We start from the raw sequence: 21627 nt of genomic DNA, 5'->3' as shown, positions 1-21627 counted from the left end.
GACTCTCTAAGTGTTGGTTCAGGGATTCACTCGTATAAAAACAACCTGCATAATTCACCTGTGATGACGTCCCTGCAGTGGGCACCGCACACCCTCTCCTTGCCGGTCTGCGGGTCTTTCGTCTTCAGCAAGTGAACCACCTCGGTGTAGTTGGAGATGGCGGCGCCGTAGCGGGCAGCTGTGAGGGCGATGGCCAGGTTCATACGAGCGTCATTGTGCTGCCCTGCAGGGGGGAAAGAGAAGTGTGAGACTTTCTGAAAGGATGGAAGTGAAATAAGAGGAGGAGGGGGCAAAACTTGCTTTAGAAAGGTTCCTCCAAAATAATGATTAGTGTATTACAAAGAAACATTAGGATAGGAAAACATTCAACCCAACTATCAACACTATTGTGTCCTTTTAAGTAGAAAAAAGGTGCTACATGGATCAATCTATGAAGTAATAAAGATTTCCTAACATCACTTTTTATGTATTTATTTGCCATTTCAGGCCAGACATCTTTCTTTAACACAGAAAAAGCTAATGATTAACTGCAGGCTGACAATGTCAATGTAAAATATAAATGAATATCAAGAAGTCTGAGTACATTTCATATCAAAAGAGCTTTGGATTTTGTTTTCTGAAGTTATATCACAATTATAATTATATTATATGACTCTGAATCAACTTAGTCTGCATTTTGCTGTTTTAGGCTGTTTCTAAAACTAGTTTTACAGGTTTGTAGTATGAAAAACAGACGCTCAGTTATATAGAAATGTTCCAGATTACCGTCTCAAATGTGAATAAATATGTGTTTAATGATAGAAGAGATGGAGGTGGTTGGAGGAGGGATTTTAAATAAGAGGGAAGGATGACTTCCTCTCAACAATGGTTGTGCTATTCCTTTACTCATTTCTTATCCCTCTAATATTCTCACATACAAACATTTACCAATCTTAACGTCCCTTGCTCTGTTTTGGTTTGTGGGATTATTGCTTCTGAGCATAATCAGTGTTTCTGGTAGCATTTACATGTCTGTTGTACCTGCAGTTGTGCAGTCGTCATATAAGCCGATATACCATCCAGCCAATTCCAAAAGAGAGGATCTGGACTACACATTTGCTGTCCTGCTCCTATAGAGAATAAAAGAGCTGCTGCTGTTGTTGTTGGTGGTGGCAGGAGCAGCAGTAACCAAGACAACGGGAGAAATAGCTGTTTCTCAGCCGGTCCGACCCGCCGCCGATGCTCCTCTGCGCTCCACACCGCCGGGAGAGAAGGTCAGATCTCGAAATGTCACGGGTGTGATTGTTCCAGACGGCATAATTGGAGAAAAGACGCCCCACCCCTCCACCATCCCAGCCCTGTGCCCCCTCAGAGCAGATGATGGCGGGGGGGGTGGGGGGGGGGTGGAAATCAAACATATGCTGCTTTGCACCAAGAAAATGCTCTTCCCTTTTTCCAGTCTGCAGTAAATCCTTTTAAAATTGGACACTTACATTTAGCTTTATATTTGGAGGGTGAAAATGCTTTTTGTTATGGTTTTAAAAAATGCTATTTCGTAGTCAGTACGCAATGTCTATAGAATATAAGTTACAGCATCTGCCAAAATGCAAATTAATCTCTCAAGATAGCTAATTGCTTATAAAACGTGCTGTACAGCTGTGAATTTATTTAAAAAACAAACAAATTACAGTCAAAGCCAGAGTTATATAAGATATATTTAATAAATATAAGACTGATATTATTAAAACTGTAGATAATTAATTTTGGAACCTAATTGTTTGAGTTATATCCTTTAAAAAGATGCATCACACACTAACAATATGCAGATTTTGCTGCCGAATACCATAAAAAAAAAGAGACCATTAAAAGCCTCTCTAAGCCGCGTCATTTCTAAAACACATCCGCCTGTTGTCATTGGACGTGACGAGCTGATACCCAGTGAAGCCTACAGTAACAGACACATCACCCGCGGATACAAAGTTGTTATTTTCAGTGGCGTAAAGGAAAAGCAGCCTGCGGCCTGAAGCTCCTCACACTCAGCTGGACACTCAGCATATGGTTGGTTCCCCTCCGCACCCATCCGGGGAACACGCAACCTTTAATGCCACAGGGACGAGGGCATCCTACCAGCCTGTCAACACATTTTGTTAGGGACCAGTGGAGATGTGAAGGCCATGGGCAAGATTTGCATCTGAGGCCTATTTTAACAGCGTGTAATCTTCTACGCTACCTAGAGATTTTTCATTTATGAGAACTGCTGCCTCCAAGTTTTATAGTATTACCATTTATTCAGAACCAGGATTTTTAAATATGAAACCAATTAAAATTCTGTATTTTACTTTTGCACTGTTCCCATACTAGATGCTCTTTAATGCATTGAATTCTACATTCATGTTATATCACATGAAAATAGACAAAATAATTTATATGAAAACATCAAAACTTACCTTATATTTTCAAAATGTGTGCCTTTTAAGAAAGCATAAATTTATTTTCCAGTAGACTCGAGGCATTTTGAAAATAAAAAACAAGCTTTTCGCAGGGTGTCTGGCCTGTAAACTGTCAGCTTTTAGTTAATGTTTCAATAACAGAAGCGTGCTTTGAATCATGCTGCTGTATCATTCTCTTATGGTTATGTTTCATCACTAACTGATTCAATTTATTGTATTGGAAAGGAACAAGAAGGGAAAACAGTGTAAAAGGGCAAAAACACTGACTCGGCTGCTTTGTACATGTTGACAGAAAATAAAGAGATTATGACGGAGTAATGAATCAACAAACAAAGCCTGCTTTTTAGATGACTGTCCACACATGGCGGTGTCTCCGATTCAAAGCAAAGCAGTCGCTCACCGTCATAGTAGACAATGGCTCCCACCAACTTGTCCTTCTTCAGCATGGGGAAAAGCTCCAAGGCCTTCGTCTTACTGAGGACGTAGCTGCTCTTCAGGCACTGGATCCCAGCCACCAAGTCGTACATCTTGATCCCTGCCCAGTAATAAGGCAACTGCCACCATCTTGGGAATTAACACAGTGATTAGGGCTAGATTGAAGAGACCACATGTCCACTGATAGTGAGGCTGTATTCACATAACATCCAAAGGCTAAAAATATCTCCTACATCTGTGAGATATTAGAGGAAGTCCAGAAGGCTCCTTATTCACTAAGACCTGCTCACAACCAGTCAGTTAATATACAATAGTTATGATGCATAAACAGGTACAATATTCTACAATAATTTCAGAGTACTGGCAGTAATCAGCTCTGACGATTTTAGCTCCTTCTGTACATTATTCCAGCAAGAGAGAGAAACTATATTCATCTACATTTATTTAATTTTATTCAACTGAATTCATTTACTTGTAAACAGGAAGCATGATGGGTAGCGGCGCTGACAGGTGAGGTGCAATCTCCAGGAGGTTGGCTCGCTCGTGCAGGGCCTCTTTCACCATCATGTACTGTTTAAAAGAAAGAGGAATAAAAAGATCATGACAGGGAAGTGCGACAGATCAGGGAGACAGAGATGAAAAATAACAAGATGGAGAGGAACCTGTTCGTAGTCTAACTGCATGATGGCCTTCTGGAGGTAGCGCACTCCACCGTGGATGAGTTTGGTACTGCGGCTGCTCGTTCCTGAAGAGAAATCGCTTCTCTCGACAAGAGCAGTCTTGAGGTCTGGGACAGACAGCAGAGGATACTTTAATACTCATATACAGTACGCTGTTGTTATGTTTGAGAAATATAAAAGTTAGAAATTATTTAGAGGTTGTTCAACCAGGAGCATATGTTTGGTTTCAGAAGTCAGAGGGGACAAATGGTCGTCGTGTCTTCCACAAGTCTTACAAAGAAAGAATAAATGCAGCAACTGTTTCTGTTTTCCTGCTGCACTGACCCTGATAATTATACTTAGTTTTATTGATAGAAGAGAGAGCTGAGATACAATCAGGCTCTGTTTACTGTATACTTTTAACCACAATATCCCAAATATATAACAAAATAAACAGCATGGAATGACTTCATGACTAAAATATGGTTTCAGACACTAAGAAACAGTTCTTGTCTTTTGCTGCCTTTGCTTTGATCAATGTTCAATATTAATTCTAATATTACACATTGTCACCTGTAAATCTAAATATGAATTGAATTGTTTTTTTGGTGATGAGGGTGAGTAGTTTTCATCTGCAGAGCTTACTATCAGGCTGTGTGTCCCGCCCCAATGAGCTATCAGATGATTAGGGCAGCCGGTATGTTGCCTTAAAAGCAAAACCCAGGGCAAGCCGTGAAGGTGACCTAGCTGTGTCATATCTGCATTTTTATCAATTTAGAGCTATCTGGATTACTTTAGCAAGTCACTCAAACTGCAGCCGTGAAGGGGGAGGAACAAAACTGAACATGTCTGACCATTCCAAGCGGAAATTACAGCCTTGCGTTTGACATTTCGATAACTACTGAAAAGTAAATCACACTGTCAGGGTCTCATGCTCAATCATGACTCAATAAGGACATTATAGAGCCTGAAAGCTGCTACATCCCAAGAGAGTGTTGTACTCGAAAGCAGAAAGGACCTGTTGACAGCGAACTTACTGCGTGTGACAGCATCTAAGGCACATCCTGCACCCGTGGCTCCTCCTCCGACAACCAGAACATCAAACTCCTCAGTGTTTTTCAGCGCGGCGAGCTGGGCCTGCCGAGAAGGAAACTCGTCCGCGAAGGGAACCTTCAGCTCTGCTTCTGCTGCTACATGGGATAACCGTGCCTGGACGTGACACAGACACACACATATACACCAAAACAATGAGCACGCTGCCTTTTGTAACTTCAAACAGCTTCACATTCAGTCCCTGAATTGATTTTTATTGACTTTATTTGTGCAAAACAACAAAGTTCTATGTTAATTTCTATGTTAAATCATTAGTAAATACTATGTAAAGCAATACAAACATTCAAAATGATAGCAACACTTTTCTTGGAGGCATTTTGAAACATTATAAGCACAATGCAAACACACTGCCAGTGTAATGTGTTTAGCACTTCAAAAGATTACATGTGATATAACGCATGCAATCATTTCAATACATTATGGCATGAGTGTGTAATGAGATAAGACACTCAGTTGTATGCGTGCTTATAAGAGGCTTTATTTTGTTGTAATGGATAGAATATAATGTATGAAAGGTTGGGCGTTAGGTCTGAGTGGCTGTTTTTCATTGTGGTTTTGATTTCATAATTGTGACGCATGATATTATGAAAGAAAACGAAAATAGCCCAACCAATCCTGGATTTTCAAGATCGATTCCACAACACATGACAGAGAGAAACATTTTTGATAATAATCCCTTACATTTGGGGGTTTTTTTGGGGGGAGGAAGCATGGGAAAGTGAGCAGAGTTCACCATAAAACAGAAGTACGTGGCTGAAGCCAGGGGTGATGTGGTTACATGGGATGCATCGTAACCACTAAACCACTAGGATGTCCTTGTTGGTTTATTTTAAGAATTGTGACAAAGATATGCACTGAATAGGAACATTTTACTGTTGAAAAATCGACTTGTCAGTGTTTCCTGGTGGACAAACTATGTAATGGAGACACTTTTAAATTATCTCACATATCTTGGAGCAACTCTGAACTGCAACTGAACAACACTGACATTATTATATAGCACTAAAATATGTGCTATAAGCTAATATGAGCTAATATACAGGCTAAGACGGTTTACTGGTCCAGCTCTGAAAATTACAGTAAAATAGACCATCTAATACAATGTAAAGTTTATTTATAACCTAAAATATTACATTTACATGAGTCCAATTTTGAATTTTCCTGAAAGAAACATGTATGAATGAGAAGAAGAGAGGAAAAAGAAGAAACCACATCACGCCAGTTCTGACTGCATAACATTTCCTCCCTGTAGCTTTTAGAATGAATTTTAAAGTCTTTTTTATTGGTTTACAAAGCTTTAAACGACTTAGGCCCAGCCTTCTGTATTTAACCAAACTTTTAAATCTATATATTCCTGTGTGAGCCTTTATATCCAGCTACTCTCTCAACACCATACTTACCAGTACCAAAATACTGGAGATGTAGCTTTTTCCATTTATGCCCCTAAACTGTGGAACAGTCTTCCAGCAGACATCAAACAGTAGTGCCCTTTAAAAAACAGCTAAAAACTTAGCTTTTAATTTAGTGTTTAAACTGCTTTTTAATAGTGTATTTATTTCAATAACTTAATAATCAAGTTTTTAGGTTGTTTTAATTCTTATTCATGAATTCTGTATTGTTTTTATTCTATTTTATGTTTTTAAATCTACATAAATTGTGCCATATAAATATATTTGTATTAACCGATTGAAATAAGAATGAAAAATGGGCAAATTAAGTAACTGTACTTAATTAACCATTAGAAGTGACAACCAAATCAATCCAAGAATGAGCTTACAATCTCGAATCCAAGATTGGTTTGCTGCAGCTATTCTCAGCAGAAAGTCAGGTTATAATGTGCTTATGATGTCATATCGCCTTTAGTTTCCAAGTGAAGTGTTGCTGAATAACCCAGAATATATTCTTGATGTAATAATAAGGTTAATAAAGGGCTGGGGGTTACCACCTGCTTCAACATGCTGCTTATCTTTGCAAAACCCACAAAATAAATCACATCCCAGTCTTTTGAACATCATTTACACCGTTTGATTAGCAAAAGAATTAAAGAAATAATCACAACTACAGTAAAAAACACAGCTCCTCTCTGATATGAGGATGTGGGATTTCACCTCTAATGAAATATTTATTCATTTTTCTATTTAGCAGTTCGAGCTAAATGATTGCATCAAGCTGCTTTGAAGCCACCCCGGCATTTGACTTGCAAATAGTAGCAAGTGCTTGTAATTTAGGTCTGCAACCGCAAACAAGGCAGTGATATAATCATTGTCTATTTTTTATGATGCATACAGACAAACACCGCCACAGAATTAAGTGCCAGCGTGCCCCCTGTAATCAAGTTAAGTCAGTGAATGGCACAGCAAAGCCCATGCTAATAGCCAATCGGCCGCTGCCTTGAAAACTTCTCCAAGCCATAAGCCCTTGCTAAAGGAGAGAAGACGGACATTCATCTCATCAGCGTTTGCAATTACTGGGATTAGAGGCATGCATGATTACAAACTATTGTGAAAATAATTATATTTCATCAGGGTTGACTTCTTGCTTACCAATCCATGCTTGGTTGCGAGGACGACGATGGGCAAGAGAAGACATTATCGCACCAGGACACAAAACAAAGTTCACATTAGGTTGTACAGTCAAATAAAGTCTGGTATGTAGTTTTGTGGCATGCCAAAAATAGGTCTTTGTCAGGTCAGAGGTCAGGGGAAACACAGCTGCCTGTCCATCTTAAATGAAGCCAGGTCACATGGTTACTTAAGCATTCATGGAAATGATTCGAGTTTGGAGGTGAGACGGTAACGCCAGCAGTGCTCCTGCCTTTTGTTCTCTAAGCACCTGAATTCCTCAAGTGTTTGTTGTCGTCCGTCTGGACTGACCAGTGACTAGACATTATTTGGAGTCTGTAGTCTACAGAATTGAGAGTTTGGGGGTTTATGTGTCAGAACTAGGAGTTCCCAACACAGTTTTTTCAATACTCAAACTAAAATAAATTGGGCCAGGAGCTGGGTGATGTATAGCTGTGTTACCAAGGCAACCGTAAGAGGTGCTACCTCTCCCCTTAGACTTCCTGGAAGTCAAAATGGGGGAGGAGGAGGGTCAAAAACCTCTGCTGACAACATTTAACTTTATTAGTTAATTCTAAAAGGCTGAATAGTAAAACCGCTGCACCTCACAGAGCTAATGGAACAAGCTGTCCTTGATTGACCTATTACATTTTATTACATAGTCATCTTGTCATGACAGTAGTTGTAGCAAGTGAACACTGTACAGGATCAGAAAGAGGGAAAACCCTAGAGGTGATCAGTTCCGTAAGAGTTTAAACAACAATGCACAAACGTGACAGTACAGCAAAATATGTTCATAACTGTATATAATAACTGCCGTGCAGGTCAGGATCCGGTGCCTGCATCGAGACAAAAGCAAACACATTCCAAAATCTAGATAGGACTTGCCCTGAAAGGCAGTCCCTCCCTGCTAAGTACACCTTTTCTTTAGGCAAATATATACTCTCAAATATGCAATATACAAATGCAGAAGGCATTATGGTTAAGGGTACAAAATACTGACATTTAGAAGTCTAAGAAAATATGCCTTCAGTCAAACAATTCTCTCTCTTACAATTATGCAAAACTGGAGTTCTTGCAAACTGTAATCATGCAACAAGAAACAAAGGAAATATTTGGTTTAGCAGCTCAAACAGAGAGGGGACATCGTCTCTCATCAGCTTACCTTCGCCTTCCTGTACTCAACTAGCTGCGACAGGCCAAAAACTGTGGCAACCGCCCCGCCGCCTATGATCGCCGTCCGTTTCAGAGCCTTCCTGAACGCCATTGGCCCTGCGGAGAAAGTAAAGTGCAGTCAGGAGACAGAGCCGGGACACCAGGGTTTACGAGGCTTTTGACATGACAGGGTATCATGTGAAGGAGGCATGCAAGCCTCAGGGAGGGGAGGAGGGAGGATCCAAAAAAGAAGACACAACAAGACAAAAAGTTCACGTGGAGAAGACGTGGAAAGAGTCTGAGGAATGCTGTAAGAGTATGCTGGTGTGTGTTTATGTCAAATTTACCCTGATAAATTTCTCAAAAGTAAACTGTTCCTGTGCTTATTCAAACTTGGTTGATAATTCAGATAATATATTACTGATTTTAGTCATTTGAAAGGTATTTGCTTGCTCCAGTATCACTAATGCTGACTTAACTGTTGGTTAGACTCAGTAATCACTTGGAGGACACTACATTCAGCTCTGATAACTCCTGATGGGTGTTTGTCATTATTCTTGACATTTAAAACATGATCAGACATATTGATTTGCATTGGAAAAAAAAATTGACACATTAATCAATTATAAAAAATGACTGTTAGTTCCACCTTTTGCAAAATCATTATGTTTGTCCGACTATCCGGCGTTAACACACGTTTCCTTCACTGTGATTTGATAATTAACAGTTCTGTGCAATGCATGCAAATTCTAATATAAAGTCACTATTTATGCAGATATTTAGAAAAAATGTTTTGAAGTTTGAAGGTGTGACAGCTTTTTAAAATCTTAACCTCCCCAACAAAACGGAAAAAAGTCATAAAATCAGATACTGCACTCTCTGTTTGGATCTAAGCTAGGCTAGTTAGCTTAGCAGGACAGGTGTTGCTTTTTTCCTCATTATGTTTGATTTATCTACTGCCTTATTTAAGTGACAATACAAACTCAATTATTAAGATGTTTTAGCATCATTAATAATTGCATTTTTAAAACTACAGGTAACTGTCACTACCCTCCGGCTACCCTGAGCTAGCTTGAGTGCAGTATGTTTTGTAGTTCCTGAAAATTTTACATTTGGTTTTTTGTTTCAAAGATTATGCCTTTCTAGGGTATAATCATTTTTATATGGTAAAACAAATGTTAAAAAAAGTCTGGTCTAAATTCAGACCAAATCTGTAGTTATTGTGTTTTGGATTCGTAGTAAAATAAAGAAAACTTTTTTATTACACACACTTTCCTAAATAAGTAAAGCCTCATGGTAATATCATATTAAACATGCTCTCTACAGATGCAGCCCAGTCCCATAATTTTACTATAATGACCACAGTTGCTTTTACAAGCACCTGCACTGCCAAAAATGTACCAACAAGTCATTTAGTAGAGACTTGTTCAGTAAACAACAGCTCTAAAATCACATTTTACTTTAAACAATTGAGAGTTGAGACACAGTATACGGCCGAAAGTATGTGGACACCCCCTCTCCACATACATTTGTTTACTTTTGATCTGGGGATGGCCCCTTTTTCTGCTGTGATAATCCCCTATGGGTGAACTGCTCAAGTGTCCACAACATTTCATTTTGACTATATAGTGTAATTCTACTTGCTTGAATCTAAGGCTACAACTAATGATTATTTTCTTTCTTGATTAATCCACTGATTACAGCCTCAATTAATCGTTAGCTCTATAAAATGGTAGTAAATAGTGGAAATGCCCATTAAAAAGTCACAGCTTCGAAGTTAACATCTTCAAAATGGTTGTTTAGACCAATTAACACTCAAATATTCAGTTTACTATCACATAAGACAAATAAAGGTAGGATATCTCCACAATTAAGAAGGTTAAACCAGGAAATGTTTGGTAGTTTAGCTTGAAAAATTACTTTAACAATTAATCAATTATCAAAATATTTGGCTGATTATGTTTTTCTCAATTGACTAATTGTTTCAGCTCTATTTAAAACACCGATTCACTTGTCGCAGACGTTTCCAAGTATGGCTAAATAGAAAAGGCTCATCTAAAAATCAAGAAAATGACTGAAAACAGACCAAAGAACTTTAAAAACAACCCATTTACAGATTGGCCAATTGGAAATTAAAAATAAAGCACTAAAATGACTATATTGTCCAGTTCATTAATAAGAGACTGTTGGGATAGTGCTTCCATATTCCATCAGGGTCCGGCCTAACGAGCAGAACATGATACCAGCTCTGCCTGGCAGGGCAAAGGCCTCAATTCCCACCAGGGGCAGCCCAAAAAAGCATTTGCATTCCCACTGTAACCTACTTTGAATAAAGGTTTCCAGGGAGTGGCGTAAGCCGCAGCAGATTCTAATGCATTTTAATAAAACACAGCTACAGATGGCACAAATGCCAATAACCAGTTTGGTGAAACAAATGACCTATCACAAGTAGTGTACCATTGTCTTGGCCAATATGAGCACCAAAAGTCAATGTTGTATTTTTACTGACAACTTTTCACCAAATAAGAAACTGGGATTTTTATGGTTTCTTATGGGAGTATTTAATACAACTTTCAAATAACAACATAAACGTTTACAGGAGCCTGTCCAAAAGAACATGTGTACTGTGCTTTAAGGAAATAGTCTTTTATTGCCTGTAATAAAGACGTTAGGACAGAGTCTCCAGAGAACTGAAACTGTACGGTGTAAACTGTCACACCACAGCTGCGTATGTTGGATGGTAAAGCTGTGAGGTACAGTATGACCATATGACTGAAATATAATTATAGCCCTTACTGAATATTATTGGGACAGAGGGCTTCTTGAAGAGCTGGTCTACATGTTCAACACTGACAACAATAAAAAACCTGAAATAGAAACTATCAGCAAGAAATGTCTGAAACTAACACATGAGAAGTCAAGCACCAAGTGTCTGGTCATATTTGTAATCTTGTTTCATTGGATAGTTCCCAATTTCAATCAAAATGTTGCCATGTTGTCTTCCTGAGTTTTAGAACTGATATACTTTTCTCAATTCCTTAATTAAAGGTCATAGGTCACATACACATGTTTTTCCTGCAAAATCAGCTTTTTTCATTGACGAAAAGAAGCAGAAGTTCTCAAATAGCAAATGTTTGCCTCAGTAAAATAGTCTTAAATCTGCTAAATGTGTCAGGAAACATCAGATCAAAGCATAAATAGACAAGATTACAGATTTGAGCAGAAATTTGATGCCAACTTTCACTTTTGATAGAAAGCTCTGGTTCTAGACTATGTTATTTAAGCGAAGACAATATTTAACATTTAGAGAACTTTTTGCTTATATTGAATGAAACAAAGTATGGTACTGAAATAATAATATATTTGGGATGCCCAGGTATCATATTTAGCACACTTCTTTGTGTATTGGCCTTCAAAGCTCAATATTACCAAATCCTACTGAGTGGTGTACCACATGCTTTCACACCCTTACACAGACTGCTCATTACTGAAGAATAAAAAGGCCAAATGTGACAATAATTAGCCCTGAGGAAACCTGGTGACAGGAGGGTGTAGTTTAGCCAGCTGAACCACACGCTGGAAGTGAAATTGAAGCACTAATAGATGAGTGACACAACCTGGAAATTTAACCATTTCTGTCCTCATGCTGATCTCCTCAAATTCACACTTTTGGGAAATGACTCAGACCGCCCTACATACTCATTATGAGTCAGCACAGGAGGGAGCTTCCTGTCTACAATGTGGGCTGCTTTTTGAAGAAACACATGGCTCATTTTTTCTGTTTTTTTTAGCTATGTTTTTCTAGATTATATCCATCAGTCCTGTCTGTATCGACACATAACCGGGTGGCGTTTAACAGGCAGTGATATATGATGCCAGGTAGCTGCAATACCTGTAATACTCCGCTGTGTATTACTACACAAGAGAAAGTCAGCGTCTAACTGACATCTTGCTGTGGATTAAAATGTCAGCTCTTCAGGTCTTTCGAGGAAAACCGACAGCAAGCTTCGTCTTAACGGTCACGAATAAGCTCTTTAAAAACACCTACACCTTGACGGGAAGGGCTAGCGTTACAGGAGTGTTTCCCCCCTATTTTTTTTTACGGTTTTAAATAACCACAATACACACATTATTCTGACATGTCTTTAGCTTTGACAGCTGACGAGAAGAGATTGTTTTTTCACTGTCGTGCAATGACTAGCAAAGAAAAACTCGCAGATGTTACTCTGCCTTTTTGGCTCTCTGCCGACACACACAGGGTTAACAACTCGTACGACAGATTTTATTTTAATGTTATAAAAACACCGGGTGATACAACAGACATTCCCACTTACAGGCTTTCTTGTTTTGCGGTTGAATAAAGCTCGCTCGGGGCGATGCAGGGCGGCGACTGAGGACATCGGTTGTTATCCAAGCCGGAGCCTGTGTTTGACAGCAGCTACAACCAGGAAACTGAGCGGCGTTGAGCGACGGCGCGAAGAGCCAATCGGAACGCAGCACCTAGCTACGCTCATCCAATCGCGTTCGAGCGGAGGCGGTGCTAAGATGTTGACGTAAACAGAGCCATACATAGATCTCCATCCTTTTCCTGCAGGACAGTTACTGTATATAAGTAATATAAACATGTTTTTTTCCCTACAAAATCAGCTTTCTAATTGACGAAAAGAAGCAGAAGACAAATGTTTGCCTCAATAAAATTGTCTTAAATTTTCTAAATGTGTCATTTAAATCAGGAATTATCACATAAGAGAGATAATAAGAATACTTTATTAATCCCACAGTGGGGTAATTTGTAGTGTTACAGCAGCAAGGGGTATAGTGCAATAGAAAAGAGCATCAGTAAAAAAAAAGCAAGATATAATAAATAAGTAAACAGACATTGCACGGTTTAGTATACATTACATACATTGATATTGCACATGAGTGAATTCAGTTTTGGTGTGTGTAGTCTACAGGGAGCAGTGTTGATTGTAAAGTCTGACAGCAGCAGGGAGGAAGGACCTGCGGATCAAAGCATGAAGATTACAAATTTGACCAGACATTTGATGCCATCTTGTGAGTGTGCTGCAACTAACAGTTAATTTCATTAGCTTTTTATCTACTAATTATTTTCTCGATGAATCGATTCATTTTGTCTATAAAATGTCAGAAAATAACGGAAAATATCCGCAATAGTTTCCAACAGCCCAATATGACATCCTAAAATGTCAAAAACCCAAAAATATTTAGCTTACCAGCACATACGACAAAGAAAAGCATTGATCATGACATTTGAGAACTTGAAACTAGCTCATCTTTGGCATTTTTGCTTTTAAAAAACTACAAAAATGATGATTCAATGATCAAAATAGTTGTCAATTATTTTTCTGTCCCTCTACTAATCGATTAATCGACCAATCCTTGCAGCTGTACTTGTAATATAAACACCAGTCTCCCCTCCATCCGTCTCCTGCAGGATATTAATCAAGAGGGAGAAATGCCACCAGCTGTCGTTTTCTACGTCTTTCAGCGCAGGAGGCCTGGAGAGAAATAAAACCCACGACATATAATTAGACTGACATTTCAAGTCATAGGAGACAAGATTAAATAAAAGCTGTTGAAGATGCCCATTATCAGTAAATAATTCCACTTTTAATGTTATTTCCTAACAATACCAGCATACACATGCATCGTCTTACGGCCACATGTTTGATAGTTTATCCAATCGCAATAAAATAGCTTACACATGAGGAGAACTGCAAGAAAGTGGGCCACGAGCATTATTTCCAAATAACATGCACCACTTTCTGTACCCACACACACACACTCACACACACACAAAGAGAGAGACACACTCACACCACTCCACCCCTCTGTGGCTTGTGCGTAATAGGGTTTGGCACACGGGTGCGCACCACGTAAACAAAAGCACATTGTCGGTGTCACTGGCAGTCAGTCTGTAAGCCAAGAGTGGGAGAAGTGAACAGTCATTTCCTTTGCTCTCCAGACAGCGAATGGACATTTCTGGTAACAGCAAAGCTGTAATAGATACACTGCAATACTGCAGCAGAAATGGGATTACTTACTACTGTTCTCTTGCACTGGATGGAGGTCTAAGGTATTGCATATTCGACTTTTTCTCTACTGATTCATGAAGAAAGCAATGGCTGTATGTTAGTGTAATGCCCGCAAGTCATACTCTAATGATTTTTTGTTTCATAGCAGGCAAATAACAGGACAACACAACGCTTTGGAAAACAAGACAACTTGCCTTAAGGTAGTAGCTTAAATTCTGGTCTGTATGCATCCACATGTTGTTCTGCATAGTGCAAAAAATGTTCAAGTCGTTTAAGTCTAATTTAAAAAGTCTTGAAGTTGTATTTCTCTTTCAACAAGTGACCATTTCTGTGTGACGGTTGCGCAACTTGTTTCCAGTGTACTTTTTATGAATAATAATCAGGAGAATTATGAAGAAAACCTTTAAAAATATAATATTATCTCATCATATCTGCCTATTTTGAAATTGTATAACATAAGGGGGACTAACATTTAAAATAGCTTACAGTAATAGACTGAAGTCTTGCACTTTCATGCGCAATATTCAATTTTGCCAAATAACCCGTATATCATTCTGGGCTGACTGAATTATATTCATGTTTGCAGTGACCATGCCGTGCGTCCAGACCCAGTGCGGCTCCTCTCCACAAGGAGCCAGCCCGGCCTCACAGAGCGCCGTCGGAGAGCGCAGCTGCGACTTCCTCACCCCGGAGTTTGTCAAGTTTAGCATGGACCTTACCAACAATGAAATATCAGCAGCCTCGTCGGGTCCCAGTTTTGGCCCTTTAACGGACACCTACAGCTCCGGCTACGACGTTAAGCCTACATGTCTCTTCCAAATGCCGGTTCAGGGGGAGCTTCCGTGCGTCAAGGTGGAGGATGTTCACGGATGTCCGCGGTATCAGCCGAATCAGCATCATCCGCACCAATCAGACGAGCTGCTCTCCTCTCCGGGCTCAGTTTATTATTACCGGTCTCCGTCGCCACACACATCCAACTTCCAAACTCCACCGGGACACATATGGGAAGACTCCGGCTCTCTGTACAGTTTCCGTCAAGACTATTTGGCGGCAGCGCACAGGAAAAACACATTATCTAGATTCTCACTGTTTTCTCTCAAACACGCGCAACACGGCAGCCAGAGCTTGTCCACCTGCCAAATGAAATTTGACGGATCTCTCCATGTGTCCATGAACCTGGACGCGGCCAGTGCGCACCAGCCGCTGGACAGCCCCGGGGTTTTGGGCTGCACTGGTCTCGGAAAGCAGCCTGGTGTAGGATTTCCTCACCCTTTCCAGCTCGCCCACAGCCACCACTTTAAGGACTATCAGAGTCCTTCGGGCCCCAGTCGAGGACCGCTGAGCGCGGAGGGGCTGTGCGCGGTGTGCGGGGATAACGCAGCCTGCCAGCACTACGGGGTGCGCACCTGCGAAGGCTGCAAGGGATTTTTCAAGGTTTGTTCTCAGTGCAACTTCATTTTAAAGCTTCATGAAAAAAAAATGCTATATGGAGAAATTTGCAGGCAGTTGAAATGCTTGTAGGAACCTTTATTACACTGAAAAGTTGAAATGGGGTAATACAGGTGTAAGGCAGCGCTGAAAAGTGAACATTTCTGTCAAAAAGATGAAACAATCCTTTAAAATAATGTGTCTCATACTAAAGAATAAAATACCAGACTTGTTAACATGGATATCACATTTTCTCTGTACATACAGAAAAGACTACATGGCCACACTGCCGCATAATTAAACTCTAATTTCGGATAATAGGCTATAATGTAAAAATCCCACTGGGAAGCCTGACTGCCCTCCTAAATTGGTCTTTGTGCTTCAGATGCACGTTTTGATCTCTTGACACACGCGTTTTAGGGGCAAATGTCCTGTATGAAAATGACCACTAACGTGCCATGAATAAAAACCTCCCCCTTCTTCTCTCTGAAGGAGATTCCCGGGGGCGATTCTCCAAATTATGAATGACCACGACCCTGTATTTACCCAGACTGCCCTGTCCGCCTGCTGAATGCCTTACACTGCCTCAGATGGCCCACAGGAGCAAGAGTGCTGCTGTTAATTTTCAAAGGACCATTTGAGGCTTTTTACTTTCCTCTCATTAAAAATGGCTCCGTAGAAACTAACAAAAAAGGTTCTTTATATTGAACAGTTTTCAAAGAACCATTCAAGGGGGTTTCTCAATGGCGTTATGCTTATGTCACTGTTCTTTGTGATACTTCTTGCTGTTTTCTTTGATATGCACCATTGCAGATCTCTTATCGCGCTTTAAAAATCTTCCAAAAAGGTTCTGTTTAGCAGATGGAAACCATATGAACACTTTCACAGCATTTCAACATCATGATGTTGGTACCACAGAGAACAATAATGTGGTTTAATTGTCTTTCAAGATGCTTGGTAAGCTGCTACCAAAGTGCAGCAATGAAAATGTCCAGAAAAGGTTCTCTGATTTATAATTCTTATGGTGTAATTTGGGTTTGTTACACAGTGGAACCCATTTTGAGGTTTTATAGCATTTCAGGATATAAGAACATTTCAGAAACACCACTACAACATGTTACCTGAGGGCTTTTTAAGTCAAACTGTAACCAAAGAATCCTTGAAGAACTTTGTGTTTTTCTATATTTATAGTATTAAATAGTAAAGAGGAGATGATGGGAATGAGATTCCAAACTGAACTTGAACTCATGTCATCCAATGTAACTATTATGTATCATCTCAACCCAATAAGCATCAATTACAACCCAATTTCTCATGAAGTGCCTCATGTCATTATATTTTTCTAACTTTGTACACTGACAAAATCTTTTTCTATCTCCAGCGTACAGTGCAAAAAAATGCCAAATACGTGTGTTTGGCTGCCAAAAACTGCCCTGTGGACAAACGCAGGAGGAACCGATGCCAATATTGTCGCTTCCAGAAGTGCCTTGCAGTGGGAATGGTCAAAGAAGGTAAGATCCAGTCTGTGCTGCAAACTGGTTTTCTTAAATCATGTGATATAATCCTCATACATCAAGGAGAAATCATCTGTTCTGTATTTACACACATCTCCTGTTTCTCTTCGTGCTCTGCAGTGGTGAGGACAGACGGTCTGAAAGGTCGAAGGGGTCGCCTGCCATCTAAACCCAAAGCTCTTCCGGACTCGTCCTCGCCTGTCAGCACCCTCAGCGCCCTCATCAGGGCACACGTGGAGTCGAACCCTTCGCCCTCTCGCCTTGATTACGCCAAAGTAAGCATTGTTGGCATCATTACTCAAGAATTAATCCACTTATTGGATTACTCAGCATTCATTTCATGCTGATGCTGTTGCTTTACAGTCTTGATTGACTTTAAGTATCATTATCCTCAAACAAGTTTATGTAAAATCCAGTATTCACGGTATCTTCCCTACTTGACTCCTGTAGTTCAAAGAGAGTCCTGAAAGCCCGCTGGGAGATGATGCTCAACATGTGCGGCAGTTTTATGACCTCTTGACCAGATCGATGGAGGTGATTCGAGGTTGGGCGCAGAAGATCCCGGGCTTTACCTCCCTGCCCAAGCACGACCAAGACCTCCTGTTCTACTCTGCTTTCCTGGAGCTCTTTGTTTTGCGACTGTCGTACAGGTAAACAATGGAGCGGTCATCCGACACATGGGGGACTTCCATTCTGACATGGAATTTTTGCAAGAATATGCAAATGTTTTTGTTAATGCAAGAGTCAGTACACACAACAAAGGAGTATAGAGGACTAGATCAGTTTTTATAACTCTTATGTTACAGGAAGTGTGATTTAAAGCTGGAGAGGGTTCATAAAAATTTTAGCAGGGTGGATAAATGCAGTGAAGAGTCTAAAATGTCTAACTGCACCCCTGTTTTGGAATATGAAGGTGTCTGATAATGGAAGCAGAGGCAATATGACGTAAAAGTGTAACTAGGTAGGTTATATCCACTTGTACCGTTCAGTTTTTTTTTACTTTTAGTACAAGTTGTCATAATGTTTCAGGTCCAACCCGGAGGAAGGGAAGCTGATCTTCTGCGATGGGTCGGTGTGGCACCGGCTCCAGTGCCTGCGGGGTTTTGGGGAGTGGATCGACAGCATCGTAGAGTTCTCAGCCAATCTGCAGAGGATGAATCTGGACGTCTCCACCTTCTCCTGCATATGCACCCTCGCCCTGGTCACCGGTGAGACGCTGCTTGATGCTCACACCTCATGATTTATTTAAATGTTGCATTCGAGTGCTCTAGCCTGAGCTTTTTTTTCTTGCTTTGGAAATTGGATTTGTCCCACAGTTATTGTCTTTTTTTGTCTGGAATATTAAAAGAAATGATCATCTGAAGAAGTAGCCCAAACTTACATATTTGTGTTTTTATGTTAGAAATCCAATTATGCGGAGAGGTGCAGCTTTAACCTAGAAAAAATAACTTTTCTTGCCTTGAATCACGTGGCATTTATGGGTCGTAAGACACATCAGAACTGATTGTAATGATATAATTTAATCCCAAATAGAAATTATTTTCGTGGGGTTTTTGCTGTCAGAAGTTATATCTTTGGATAAAAGAAATATCTCAAACCAGCAGCATATTTTCCACAAGTTTGTAGATAATTAAAGATTCCAATGTCTCATTAAAGGTTATTTTACATTATAAACTATCTAATATGTGTTTTTGAACTCTCCCTTATGGACCTGCAGAGCGGCACGGACTGAAGGAGCCCAAGAAAGTGGAGGAGCTGCAGAGCAACATCGTCAAGTGCTTGAAGGACGGCAGGATGTGTGCCGACAGAGGCTCAAACTGTTGGTCCAACCATTTGTCCAGACTTTTGGAAAAGCTGCCTGAACTTCGCACTCTGTGCATCCAAGGCCTGCAGAGGATTTTTTATTTGAAGCTGGAGGATTTGGTGCCGCCGCCTGCAATAATAGATAAGTTATTCCTCGACACGTTGCCATTTTAGAGACATGAGAGAACACATATGGGAGCGTTTTTCTGTGTTTTTTCAAGAAATTGCATTGTTAGACTACTTTTGCTTTAATCCCAACATTCATTCCTGACAGTTTGAGCTTTGTGCACTGCATAAAAAACATTTTTAAATCTAATATTGAGTCGTCAAATCACATTTTCCTCCAAACATGTGCAATCTATTTCAAGAAATGTGACCACTTACCTGTAATTTAAAGAAACTGAAGCATGATGATTCTTTTTTCTCCCTTATGTGGGTCATGCGAGGATTAAAATGACCAATTTCAACGTCTGCGAGAACAGAAAAATTTATTAATACTCTTAACAATTTGAATTTTTATTTCATTACACTTTTACAACGAGATTTGGACTGCCTGACTGCCTGTAAGTGAGCTTGTTGTTATCAGCCTGTGAAGAGACTGTTTTTATACGAGACGAGTGTGTCGCATCATGTTTAGGTTCTTCATAAGATAGAGGCTATATATTAGTCATATGGTGATTAATATATAATATGCGATAGACTTTATCATAGTTTGTTGTGTTCTCAAAGTAGATATTAAACTGTCATTGTCCATGTTTTATTAAATAAATGACCTTTATTGCTGCTGGACTTTGATTTATTTAAGATTTCATGTGGTGGAAGCTTCATTTAAATTTTTTTAAGAGAGGAAATCTGAGGAAGCTCTTTAGAAGACCTGCAATGACTCGAAAATGCTGTAATTTGTAGCTAAATATTCTTTCCTGATTCCTATCAATCAAAACTCAAATCAAAATCTGAACTATTATCTATTTCCTGGCGTAGAATACCTTTTTCAAGACAGATTGTTTATTATTTTACAGTCAAATGAAATATTAATAACTCTACATGCAAGTCTAAACACGTAAGTTCTTCATAAATTTGTTATGTTCTCTGTAGTTTATCATAAAACTGTATTCAATTATATATATTTATTTTTATTTATAACATTATATTATCCCATTATTATAGTTTTACAGCTGTCTGTAAACATTTCAGGTCAAGTAATTTCATAAAACCATCATTTTTTTGTATTAAAGAGACGTAACTGCAGCTAACACAACAACTAATTACCACAAAAAGCTACAAATTCTGCAAACAAATCTCATTCAAAATTTGCTCATTTTTAAAATTCACAAAGGGAAAATTGATTCAAGATGCCAGAAAACACACAGACCAACATTCAAAATACAAATGTAAGCTGAGTTCTGTAAGGCATCATTTATAGGTCTTAAACCAGACTTCTGTTTTGTAATTTTATTGTGTAGTTTGTCATTTCCTCAACACTAAATCACATACAATACTAATGCCAAGTTTGGAGAGTATAATTAACGAATCCCTGCTATTAGATAAGCCATAAACTATATATTTGCATGTGTGTAAGTGTATGTGTGTGGCAAGGTCAAAGGTCAAAGGTTGTAGTCAGTATGTAGTAATTGAAAAAAAAGCAATAAAACATTTCAAATATAGTTCCGTAAAACATGATAACAGGAAGATAGTACGTGCGTGTGTGAGTGTGTTTTATGGCCACTGGCAGCCTGACATTTCTGCCGCCCTTTGGTTAGATGTGACATTAAAGAAGTCAGTTTCTGCTGTTAGCAAAGTCCTGATTTCAGCACCTGCATCAGGAAAATCAAACACAGGAAAAAGATTAACATACTGTAGAGCTGTTGATTACTGTGGTAAATAAAACCTATAACCCAGAGCGGCTGATCATCATGTGGCAAAAGACTGCCGGTGCGGTTAAAAATGAAATTAACTTAATGGAAAAAAACATCAATTTTGGCTTTTTAAAAGTCTATAGCCCCCTGTGAACAACCAAATCCTTACATCAACAGCTTAAACATATGATTCAAAGATGTGGAATTAAATCATTAGAAATCATCCCAGCTGATTGGTACCCAGCCTCGGGCTTGTCTGCAACAATGTGACATGTTTTCTCTTCTATCTGGCAGAAAGAATCGATTTTATGGTTTGAAAAAGGTCTCAAATAAAAAAAATAGGATGATGTTCCCAAGGAGGTTTTAATAGGCCTGCAGATCAATAGTGGAGGCTGTTCAATGCTCCGGCGTGGTGGGCAGAGATAGAAATGAATCGATAACGGTATCGGAGAAACGTCCAATTTATTCTGATGATGATGGTGATTGACAGGTAGAGAGTGTACAATATCAGATATTTCATAGCAAAACTACAGCGCTAGCCACAATGCTAACTAGGTGGTACCACAGATACAGGATCATTATAGAAATAGCTTATAGGAATAGTAGTGAATAAAAATA

General features: G+C 39.4%; 2 protein-coding genes across 3 annotated transcripts in view; one reads left to right on the top strand and one right to left on the bottom strand.

Moving 5' to 3' along the window:
• The window catches only part of gpd2 (glycerol-3-phosphate dehydrogenase 2 (mitochondrial)), a 28370-nt gene extending 15586 nt beyond the window's left edge, over positions 1-12784 (bottom strand). Inside the window, exons 1-8 of one of the 2 annotated variants that reach the window (XM_044345070.1) lie at positions 12687-12784; positions 8363-8469; positions 7180-7188; positions 4561-4732; positions 3527-3651; positions 3337-3434; positions 2830-2993; positions 59-223 (exon numbers count right to left, since the gene is read on the bottom strand). In XM_044345070.1, the coding sequence (XP_044201005.1) occupies positions 59-223; positions 2830-2993; positions 3337-3434; positions 3527-3651; positions 4561-4732; positions 7180-7188; positions 8363-8464 (835 nt within the window). In that variant the 5' untranslated portion in view covers positions 8465-8469; positions 12687-12784. The remainder of the gene's footprint in view (positions 1-58; positions 224-2829; positions 2994-3336; positions 3435-3526; positions 3652-4560; positions 4733-7179; positions 7189-8362; positions 8470-12686) is intronic. The other variant, XM_044345071.1, reaches the window with a different exon arrangement.
• Positions 12785-14260: 1476 nt separating this feature from the next.
• Positions 14261-19898, top strand: LOC122976486 (nuclear receptor subfamily 4 group A member 2-like). Its single transcript, XM_044344991.1, has 8 exons — positions 14261-14449; positions 14554-14608; positions 14995-15842; positions 17218-17347; positions 17471-17625; positions 17801-18000; positions 18380-18558; positions 19068-19898. Exons 3-8 carry the CDS (start codon positions 15000-15002, stop codon positions 19325-19327), a joined length of 1767 nt encoding a protein of 588 aa, XP_044200926.1. The 5' UTR covers positions 14261-14449; positions 14554-14608; positions 14995-14999; the 3' UTR covers positions 19328-19898.
• The last annotated feature ends 1729 nt before the right edge of the window (positions 19899-21627 follow it).

This window comes from Thunnus albacares, chromosome 24 (assembly GCF_914725855.1).
Source record: "Thunnus albacares chromosome 24, fThuAlb1.1, whole genome shotgun sequence".
Lineage (NCBI taxonomy): Eukaryota > Metazoa > Chordata > Actinopteri > Scombriformes > Scombridae > Thunnus > Thunnus albacares.
This window is presented reverse-complemented; position numbering and strand designations above follow the sequence as displayed.